Source organism: Cimex lectularius, unplaced genomic scaffold (assembly GCF_000648675.2).
Source record: "Cimex lectularius strain Harlan isolate CLEC.00 unplaced genomic scaffold, Clec_2.1 scaffold153, whole genome shotgun sequence".
Classification (NCBI taxonomy): Eukaryota; Metazoa; Arthropoda; class Insecta; order Hemiptera; family Cimicidae; genus Cimex; species Cimex lectularius.
The window spans coordinates 604,998-617,134 of record NW_019392833.1 but is presented as its reverse complement, the minus strand read 5'-3'; the positions used below and the strand labels follow the sequence as shown (position 1 = coordinate 617,134).

At 35.3% G+C, this 12,137-nt stretch overlaps 1 protein-coding gene across 1 annotated transcript in view; it reads left to right on the top strand.

Moving 5' to 3' along the window:
• Positions 1–12,137, top strand: part of LOC106670571 (calsenilin) — a 46,264-nt gene that overhangs the window by 27,735 nt on the left and 6,392 nt on the right. Inside the window, exon 4 of the mRNA XM_024228564.1 lies at positions 2,606–2,716. Coding sequence (XP_024084332.1) covers positions 2,606–2,716 — 111 coding nt within the window. The remainder of the gene's footprint in view (positions 1–2,605; positions 2,717–12,137) is intronic.

The window sequence follows — 12,137 nt, the reverse complement described above, 5'->3', positions numbered from 1 at the left end:
CCAAGATTTTTGAATTTTGTCCGAAGCAAAGCAGCTTATTTGCTTTCACCTTACAAGAAAGTAATAAAATTTTTAACTTTACTTTCACCTCCCCCCTGATATCCAGATTTCCCCATCTCATCGTTTAATAAACTTCGAAGAGTTCCGAAGGTTCTGATCCTAGCACTTTGCCTCTTCTTTGGGCCAACAGTTTCTTCGCCCTGATATTCAGAAACCTACTCTAATGTGTTTTCCCAGGTGCTTTAGGTACTTGGTAAGCACCATGTTGGTTTTAAGTTGCCGACAAACAACTAAAGTCGTCAAGGCTTCCTGGCTAACAGAATTTACGTTTGTTGTCGTTCCTCCGAGTCCTACCTTTTGGTTAATATTCTCCTTGGAAGGTTCTAAGTAGTTCCATGAAGTTTGGCGAGACTAAAGACCCTCCATTACTCCATTACTGTACCTATTTTACCTTTCATGTATGATCCATCTGACTAGTTAAAAAATTTGACCACCATTTTTTTCTATGAAATATTTGCATTGTTAAATACATTTTTATACTTGCAAAATAATTCCCTTATATTGGAATCTTATTCTACAAAATTCAGATATATTATTCAAATAATAATAATTTACATTTTTCAAATTGTAATATTTTAAGATACCGAAAGTTATATTTTATTCAGTATTCCTACAAAAGAAATAATTTATTATATTTGCCTTTTCCTCGGTTCTTTAAATATCAGAGTGTGATGTGAGATTCAAATTTGTTTACAATCCTTGTACATCTGACTATTTGGGGTCTGATTAGTTTCGCTATTGAATGCCAGAAACAGAATCATCCTAAAATTCACTTGACCTCAACACCTGTCGAAGAGATGTCTAGTGATCAAAAGAAACTCAGCAACACAAATTTTACACTTTTATCCCTGCTATCTCTTTTTTATGCTTTCCCTTAAGCCGTGAAAAGAAAGGCCGGAGGGCAAAAGAAGGTTTTTTTATTGGAGTGGACGGTTGTCTCAGGATAGTAGGAGGGTGCGGAAAGGGGTTGCCACTCCCGTCCTTTATCCACCAGGAAATAAATACCTCCTTACATTTACATAGCGACGAGAGATCCCATCTCTTAATTGGAAGCAATCCCATCTGGCATTTCTTCCCTTTCGCCCTTGTATCTCACGACAAGGGGTCTGATTAGATTGCCATTGATTAGAAGAAAATCCACGCTGGCAAAGTGGCCAAATGAAAATACACAGAAAACTGGAAGACACTAACTGCTTCTACTTTTTATCTGTAGCCTTTTTTACAGAGAAAATTCCACCCTAATTGCAAACGGACTGCAGTAATTAAAGTAGTCTTTGCTGTAAAATGAGAAAATCGTTTGAGTATAATCTCCAAGTCACGTGACTTCTTATTAAATCACGCGAATTCAGATGAATGAAAGTTTCTGTCTTCAAATAAAAATAATTAGTATTGTTCGGCCTGCGATCGTGACGTTCATCAGTCGCGTTCCGGTTTTATTGGAAAAAGGATTTCCCTCTTGAAATTTCCAGTTGTGTTTGCCTGCGTCAGCCTTTGGCCACTCAGCCTCTTGATTCCCATCAATCATGGCCTTTATCCATGTTTTCCACGACCCACCTCTCCTCCCAGCTACGAACACTGCTTCCTGATGCTTCTAGTATTAGTTATTAACATGAATTTTATTACCACTTCATCAATTTATGTTATTACGTGTTACAAAAAAAAAGGAAATTTATTGTACATTTTTACATTAACAAATTACTAATTTTCAGGCAAAAACACACAAGGTAATATATGTAACATTACATTAATTGCTGTATACAAAACACTATTTCCTTTTCAGTATTGACATTTAATTGGAAGATTAATTCTCTAAACATATCTATTTTGTCTGTTCTAAATGATTTAATATGATTATTGCACTGCTCTCGGCCTAAAACGCAGCTGAACTGCTTAAAAGTATATCTTCTTTATTGTGTAAAAGCGGCGCTATTTAAAATAATATCCAAATAGGCAAATATCAGCACGATAAAAGTTGGCTTTCAATTGCATGTTGATGGTCACGAATCGATAAAAAAAAACAAGCGCTAGCTATGATAGTTCAGCTGTAAACGGAATTTAAAACTTGAAAGGAGCGAGGGCTATTAGGTTGTTGTAAAAGTGTTAATGTATGTTTTAACATGCAAGCTGAGCTTAAATATCAATTGATGTTCGTACACACAGCCGTGTAGGCTGTATGTCATGCTTGTTCGTGGAGATGCTGCATGAAGCATTCTTCTATGTTGTAAACACGTGTCATTTTCTCTTAAAATGGCTTGTGCTGTACTGTATGGTCAATGGTATAGGGCTTTTTCCGAAAAAAAGAAAGAAACAGAAGAGAAAATTTCGAAACTAGATATCACTTCACACAAACCACACAAAAAAATGTGTCAAAAATTTGGATGCCTTTCCACTTTTGTCAAAATGGCAGGGCATCCGATCTGTTTCCGTTCTTCCTTTAAGGAAGGCGGTTCCCTGCACGTACATCCCAATGCACGAAACACCTCTGCACGGCCGCTCGATGTTGTTGCATTTTTTTAATCAATTTGTTAAGTGTGAGATGTTACAGGCGGAAGACGATAGGAAAGCGAGGGAACAGCTTGACATCGTTTTTAGAAAATTAGACATCAACCAAGATGGCGTTATCACCTTGGAAGAGTTTATAGAATCCTGTTTAAAGGTAACATAAATTTATATAAATATAATTTTTAGTGGAATACTAATCAAACTTTTTTTTACCAAGTCAACCATCATTGTGTGAGTGTTGTGTGCGAGTTTTACAGTTCTTACGCTAAGTAGGTATAAGTTAGTGTATAATTTAATTTAATTAATTCACTCGCTAGTATCATCCAGTAACAGCTGGTGTTTCTCAAGGTAGCATTCTAGCTCCGATCCTTGACCAGATATCTGACTCCCTACCCATCGTGAAACTCCATTTCTTACCTTTGCTGATGACCCAGCAATCCTATCGTACAGATCCTGTTAATTCCGTTCATAATCTACCGCAACATCTTCACATAATCCAGTAATAGAGCAAAGAAAAAAAGAATCAAATTCAACAAAGAGAAATTAATGAATATCGCCCCTCCATAGAAAAAACTACCCCCCCCCCCTAGTTTACTTTCTATCAAACCAGGGGTGATATCTGACGACATACCTAGACATCCGACTAACCTTAAATCCCCACTCGCGACAAAAACTGATAACATGATACAAGACCTTTTTCAAGGCTACAGAAATAACCAAACTGGCAAAAAAAAACGTAATTAAAACATTATAGTAAAACAAGTTTCAATTAATCTTTATGTAAGGTCTTGGTCGAGATAAAAAAGTCAGTGTCACGAGCGGGATTTGAACCCACGACCTTCGGCTAAATACGCCGCAGCTCTGCCACTTGAGCTATCGTGACTTCGATCCACTCGGACACCAAATTCCCATGGAATTAAACTAAAACCCCTACTTGATCTTAAGAACTGAAAATTTGGGATTCAATGGGAATGCACCATTCTATATAACGAATGTTACCGAAATGTTAACTAAATTTTAAATAAATGGCATTTGAACAAAAAGCATTTAGTTATAAAAAATTAAGATCAAATAATCAGATCGAACCAAAATAAACATTTTTTCTTGGTAAGATGATAGAAAACTCTAAAACTTGAAAGTTGTGAATTTGGCCTGATAAACGGTGAACCGCTGTAGATTTTCCAGTTTGGTCAAGAGGGAGATTAATTCACCCGGCTTGATTAATGGTTCAATTACGGCCTTTCTCATTTCACCTAGCCGAGGATATAAGGAATTTAAAATTTGTAGCGTCAAGATTAAACTCCCAAGATGTGGGCGTCTGTTATTTATTCAACGATCCGACAGAGATGGAGGATGTAAACAAGAGAAAACACACTTTCTTTTGGAGAAAATTCGAGCAGACACCACGGGAAAATCAAGACAAAAAATTTTTATTTTGTAGATTTTAGATAATTTCAGGACGTGCAGAACGTGCCATATTCGTACAAAAAATATATTTCTTTTTTGTTATAATGTAACAAACGAGCTAACTAAACTACACTTTATAAAAATTAAATTGACTTAATACAAAATTAATAAAACTAAACTGAACTAAAAGATCTTTTTGGCTTAACTATTAAAAAAATGCTAAAGCGTGACTCAAACTATTTAAATTATTTTTACTAACTTTTTTTTTTGGTAGGTGGACCTTTCAAATATAAGCGTTAAAAAGATGGAAAATGTGTATGAACGTTTTGGGACAGTTTATTTAGTACCTCGTGGGGGAGAAAGACGGCGTTGTTGTTATACTAAACTCACAGCTTCGAAACCGGGCAGAACTGTTGTCCCAACGCCTTAGAACTGAATAATATTTTTTTTCCACGAAAGTTTGTATGGATTATTGAATTTGTGGATTTAGAACAATACCTTTTCAAATGACAAACCTTAGAATGCATATATATTACAAAAAAATAGTGAAAAAAATTTTAAACAAAAAATTAAGATTTTTAGTTGAGGTAAAAAAGTTAATGGCACGAGCGGGATTCGAACCCACGACCTTCGGCTAGATACGCCGCTGCTCTACCACTTGAACTATTGTGACCTCGATCCTCTCGGACACTAACTCCCATCTCAACCGCACCTTTTGAATTTTCCCTCCTTTTTGCCATTTTTCAATGTCTGGTGTCCGAGTGGATCGAGGTCACGCTAGCTCAAGTAGTAGAGCAGCGGCGTATCAAGCCGAAGATCGTGGGTTCGAATCCCGCTCGTGCCATTCACTTTTTTATCTCAACAAAAAAACCTTAATTAATTGTAATATATTAATTGGTCAAGCAGACCACGAAATTAGTGAATTTAAACAAAAAACTGAACCAAATGTTTTTATTATATTGCAATATATTAAAAAAACTAACTAAAAATTCATGAAAAGCAATTCTAATTAATCCACTATTTTAGCCTTGAATGTAAACAATATTAAAACAAAAAACCTTCCTTTCATTTTGAAAATTAAATTAAAAATCTTAAGAAACACTATTTAATAAATAGATTACAATTTTATCAAATATTCTTCAAAAAACACTAAAAGATTTCACTAGAAGATTCTAAAATAAAAAAAGCATTTATTATATTGCGCACTAAAACAAGACAACAGTATAAATAGGCTGCCGTCTTCTATTTAAAAGGCGACCTGTAGCAAGGAAATACCTTTTTAACAATTTGACTTAAACACAAGTAATAATTAATTTGAAAATAAACATAAATTTACAAATGCAAAATGGTCCTAAATCTTTAATTACCACATAATAATGCCAAAACGAATAATGAGGTAAGCAAGTAAAAACAAATTTACAAGACTAATAATCTTTTGTGATGAAGATATTGTTTAAAAAAAAAAGAAATTCTGTGGTTGCTAATGATGGGTGTAAATCCCGAAACGTTCAGTAATGTATAATGAAATAAGAGAAAAAGAAAACCTCATGGAAATGTTTTTCTTATAAAAATCATAAATTAAAAAAACGACAAAATAGTCTTTAATTTATCTTTAATTTATCTTTAATTTATTTATATAATTGATATATTTTTGGAGACCTGACTGTTTCAATCTATCTTAGTTTTGTTTAAGTTGCATACGTTTTTTAATAATATTATATTAAATTTATTTTGAGTTTAGACTCTTCTTGTTATTGATTTTCACAATTTACATATTCAGTATTATGTTTTTATTGGGTTGTATTTGTTTTGTAGAGTGCATTTGTGTGTAGGATTAAATTAACTTTTGTGAGAACGAAACTGTGATTTTTTTTTACAAGAGATTTTGTTTTTTCGATCAATGAATGGGAGCATTGTAAAGTTTTAAGATTAGTTTCATGTTAAAACCGTATTCTTATTTGATTTCCATTCTTATTCGAAGAAGAAAAAATATTTCTTACGGTTTTACTTAATTTGGCAGTTTGTGATTTATACCAGAGATCCGTAGTTTTGGCAAAGGATTGTTGAATATTAAATTCTATCTTCTGGTAACAAGTCTTAGGACGCAAATTTCACAAAGTTAGCGTGAGTCCCATATTTTTTAATGGCCTTATGAACTTTGCATATTAGCCAATTAACGTAATATACGCGAGAGTATATAACGCTGAGTCCCATATAAAAAGGTAATAGATAATAAAATTTGGTAGAATAGAACATTATTTTAGCATATTCTTATATTGCCATAAACATTTTTTACAGCTTGTCTCTTTGCTAATCGCAATCTTAGTGAGAAGAAAGCAATAATATTAAACGATGCCTGAGGTTTTCATTTTTTGTCTCCTCATAACAGTTAAATATAATCGCATCGTGGTTTCGGCCAAACCGCATTCAGCGAACACACAAAAAAAAAGGCGTCGGATTAAAAGAACGCTTTTTCCAAGCGTTGTTGTATCAATTCACTTTCTAGGGAAATGCAGACGAAATATGCTATTTGTCTCTTGCAAACAAAACTTTTTTCGGGGCTGGATCAGTATAAATAAAAGCTAAAATGCCGGACAAACAGTGGGGGGCAAGTCTTTTTATTACAGTTTTACCAAAAGCCCTGAACTGTATGCACATCATTCTAACCCGAGATGATTAAATTTTTAAATATGATTTTAGAAAAAGGGACAAAACTCGTTCTAGCCGACTAGAATAAAAATCAACGGTTACAAACCCCTAATTGTACGTTTTTGAGAAACGTTAATGACAAATGTTTAACGAGTTGGGATCGGCGGACCCAGACGTGCTTCTCCATAATCGAGTTGCATCTGAATTACCTCTTTACCGATAATATTGTGGATGTCGTGTAACGAACGCACTTGCTAATTCAATGGCTATTATCGGCAACTGTGCTAGTTAATGGCAAATGAGCAATCGGCTCTGACTAATATCGTAAAACAGAATTTACTATGTTGGCGTTGTGTTATTATTAACTTCACTAGTTTTCGTGGTCCGCTTGACCAATTAATATCTTTCAATTAATTAAGGGTTTTACTTGAGATAAAAAAGTCAGTGGAGCGGGATTCGAACCCACGATCTTCGGCAAGATACGCCGCTGCTCTACCACTTGAACGCCAGTATGAAGCTGATATGGACTTACTGGAAGTGTGGGATTCATCCAAACATTGCAATATTCTCCGCATTCAAAGAGCTCAATCCATAATCCTCAGAAAAATCCTTGATGCTCCATTTTATGGGTCCCACGAAATTATACATAAGACCTAAACCCTTTGTCCAACATGTATTATCGCCAAACTCACACCAACCTCCCGATCATCATAAATCCTCAAATACAAAAATTCAACCTGACGAATTCTCCCTACCCTCCTTGCCGATTAAAAAGAATATGGCCGCGGGATCTCCTTTCTCTTGCTTATTTACTTTATTTGCTTATTTTATGCACTCATTGCTACTTATTACCCAATTTAAGGTAGTTATAATATACTACAAATAAGTTTTAAAAAAACCTGATTTTTAAAACAAAATTGACTAGATTAGCCATAGTAATTCAAATATTTCTTTTTTACAAATTGACATAATGGTATAGGCCTGCAATTTTGTTCGTATTCGTAGGCCTACATTCGAATCCGACATACTTACCTATGTTTTTTTTTTCCAAACACCGGCGGCACCCTGAGGGTTTATATGACTTCTGCTGGTGCAAACCCTCATAAAAAAAATAATAATATTAATAATAATACTCAAAAAAGAATGCTGTGAAGAAGCAATAGAAAAAGCTGTCGTTATAAGCGTAAGAAAGGTAAAACAATGAAATGAATTCATACTGAGCTTAAAAAACGGACAACACCAAAAGTAGCGACGTCCAGTAAATCCCTTGCGGTCGTACATTATCATCAACATCACTGACAACAGACAAAATACCGAGTTCCGCCTGAGGTTTTATCCCTGGTGAGGGGGAATTCAGTGACATGGATTCAGACGAGGATGACAGGGGTGGAGGCCTATATTTCGCTGCGGCCGGGGGGGGGTTGCCAGAGGTCCTCCGGGCCCGGATAAGACAATTAATTTTATCCTCGGGAAAGGTCAAGAGGAACATAAGGGTGATATAAAACATTTTGTCGAGGACTAACGAGGGAAAGGGGGAACCTTGGAAAAGATCCCGTCACGTCCTCCAATAAATGGGACAAAAGACTTTCCGATAAAATTCACCCTTACCCCATTTCATTAGACTTTAACACGCACACACGCACTCTAAAAATAATATTACCCTTTAATTTAACCCAGAACATTCTCTTTTAATCAACCATCCTTACAGTAATGAATTACATGTAATGTTAATTGAAAGTAATGTATAAGAATGTAAGAAATATATACTAAACCTTTTTTTAAATCTACACACATATATTATAAATAAAGATAAAACTGAATACAGGAAAGCAATAATGTTTGAAGTGTCTTGTTGTTTTTTTCTTCATATTTTTAATATGTAATTTTAATGTACAATATATACAGGGTGACTGGCGATAAGTCGAAAATTTCAGGTGTTCCTACTCACAAAAAATTTCCTATAAACCTTGTCCAAATCCCAACGGTAAAGGAGTAATTTCAGGTTTTGGCTTCTTTTTTTCTACTTAGGTCCACTCAATTGCTTATAAACTTCAGAAATTATGACTGTAGAAAAATCTGATTTGTGCCACCTGAAAGAATGTTCAATTTCCTGACAGGAAACCTATTTACATTTCAGAATTGATGAAAAAATTCTCTACGAAAAATTCAGAAAAAACAAAAATGTTGAAATTGTTTGTTTGGTAACTGTTAATAACATATTAAATTCACTAGTTTTCGTGGTCTGCTTGACCATTCTTTCAATTAATTAAGGTTTTTAGTTGAGATAAAAAAGTCAGTGTCACGAGCGGGATTCGAACCCACGACCTTCGGCTCAATACGCCGCTGCTCTCCCACTTGAGCTATCGTGGGTTGAGATGGGAAGTTAGTGTCCGAGTGGATCGAGGTCACGACAGCTCAAGTTTTAGGCGTATCTAGCCGAAGATCGTGGGTTCGAATCCCGCTCGTGACACTGACTTTTTTATCTCAACTAAAAACCTTAATTAATTGAAAGACTGTTAATTACGACAAACTCCTGGAGCTTTGCAAATTCCCTCAAAAGTTTTCCATAAAATTAGCTTTCAATGGTATACCCACCTTTTTGGATTTCGCTTCTGCAAGGCCCAAAAATTTTGCATTTTGTTGAAAAAATTTGGTGTCGATGAAGTAGGGCATGCTCAACTTTTCCGGGAAATCCGTCTGGCTCTTAAGTTTCGTGTCAGTTCTTTATTGTTCAATCAGTTTGCTTTATCATCTGACAAAGTTGGTGATTTAAATTATTTCTTTGTTAACTAATGCACATCTTGCTGATATGCATTTCATTCACGGTTACTGCAACGGTAATGCTACTGCTGCAAGGGGCTCCAAGCTGGCTTTCCACACCGAGATCGCACCTTCCAACGACTTCATCTGAGGCTGAAGGAAACTGGTTCTTTCAATCGAACACTCATCTATGTATACCCAAACTGTATATTTCTTGTACTCTAGTCCGCCAAATTCATAACAGAATATAGCAATTAAATTGCATATCTCTTTGTTCATATTTGAAGGTAAGTTGGTAAACTAGAAGTAGAAACGTTTACATTGTATATAAAGAAATATACTACTACACTTTTGTATTATATCTTATGCCGTTTTAATGCTTATATTTATTAATTAAGGTTTTTAGTTGAGATGAAAAAAAGTTAATGGCACGAGAGGGATTCGAACCCACGACCTTCGGCTAGATACGCCGCTGCTCTACCACCTGAGCTATCGTGACCTCGATCCACTCGGATATCAACTCCCCATCTCAACCCCACCTTATGAGTTTTCCCTCCTGTGGTTGAGATGGGGAGTTGATGTCCGAGTGGATCGAGGTCACGATAGCTCAGGTGGTAGAGCAGCGGCGTATCTAGCCGAAGGTCGTGGGTTCGAATCCCTCTCGTGCCATTAACTTTTTTTCATCTCAACTAAAAACCTTAATTAATTGTCTTGTATTGATTGGTCAAGCGGACCACGAAAATAGTGAATTACTTATATTTATTATTCAGAAATCGTGAGATGCGGTCTGGTGTGATGTAGGTTTCAGAAAAACATTTTCTTTATCGTGCCAACGTTTCGACCTTTATTGAGATCATCTTCAGGGCCTGGGATTTACGAACATTGTTTAAATTTAACAAAAACATGTAGGATGTGGAAAAAGTGAATTTTTACAATGCCAGAGAATTTTAGGTTCAATCAAAGTATTTGTACCCAGTCAAAGTGTTTGTTTATGCGTAATTGTGCCTTTCTTGCGTGTCGTGTTGAGAGTGCCAGTGAAATATTGCTGTTTTATGTTTATATACGTTGGGTTTTGAAGGGGTGGGGAAGGAATGGCACAATTACGCAGAAAACAAACACTTTGAGCCCTGAAGATGATCTCAATAAAGATCGAAACGTTCGCACGATAAAGAAAATGTTTCTGAAACCTATATCACACCAGACCGCATCTCATGATTTCTGAATGATCATCGACAAACGGTCACTAATCACCACACACGTTTATATTTATATTTCATATTTTGCATTACATAAAAAAGTTACATTAATTTCGAATGAACCATTTGAACATAAAAAGTGATAAAATTGTGATATTGTGAAATTACACTATGTGAAATCTTAATTTGTACTCTATAAAACATTCTGTTTAGAGTTTGTCTTGCATTTCTATAGTTGCAACAAGTAGGAGACGACGAAGTTTCCCAGGGGGAAGTGCAATTTATTACCTCGGTGTATAAGCTTCTTTTCTACGAAGGGTAATTTGAATTAATTTCACTTCCTTACATCTTTGAAGTGTCATGAATTTTATCGAGTCCATATTGAACAATAGACAAACAGGAAAGAAGTAGTGTAAATTTTATGAACGGCCCCAAAAAAAGCTTCATATCAGAGTTTCTCGTCAGACGTTGACGTCAATCCATCATCACCTTGCGACCCGGTCAATAATCCTAGTTGTGTCGATCCTTTTGTTCGTTTATTAAGTTTGTCGGATTAATTCGCGGTCGAAGCGTCGGACGGGAGTCCGAAAGTGTGATTTTGCGTCAACCCACCCAGGATACATCACCTGCGAACAACCGCAATCGATTTTCGGCTTGGGGGGGGCCTCGCCCCTCCTCCTCGTCCTTCTCATTCATCGCCATTCATAAACGGTCTTGGTGTCGATGACCGCTAATTAATTACCTTTTGTGCCATGGACGAGGCCAAGGGTTGTAAATCCGTCAGATCCCACCTGACACCCTCTTTCGTCCTCGGACGCAAAAATAGAACACCAGTTTAATTAATAATTGAGCAATTCTCCTACTTCTGAACGATTGATAATTCAAAAACCGCCTTTATTAAGGTTCAGACTATTCAATTAGTATTTCTACTTAATTACCCTACTGAAAATTGTACTATTATGAATAACCAATGGACCAACTTTGACTAAAGAAAGACGATCCCTTTTTTTATGTGCTTAAATTATCAAAACTAAAATAGAATAAACATGAAGACAAAAGTTTTCTTTAACTTTAAAACTCATAGAAAATGGCAAATACAAAAAATCTAATTACTAAATTTATAGCTATTTGACCCCAATAGTATTGAACAAACTTTTTCCCAGTAACTAAATAATTGTAGCCCCTAGAAAAACTAATAGAATCTGAACAAAATGATGTTCCTAAATCGTAGCGAATACCAAAGAAAATGAGGTCGATTTGTCCTCCCAATGGTCTATTCGTCTTGGCCGGCCTTTGGGTCAAATTGAAAATAACTTCGTATGATGTTATACTTGCCTTTAAATTGTAGTAATCGTCCCAATGAGAATTGATTTTGATTCAAATAACAATTATTAAAATTACAGTTATATCAGTAGTAACATTTGTCAATTGTTATGGGTATTTTGACAATAAGCATAATTTATTGAGCAAGTAAGAATTCAGTTCACTTAATGCCCTCTATTATATATATTATGTTATAATTTTTTCTAGAACAGATCCTGCTGAACTGTGTATTGATAATAT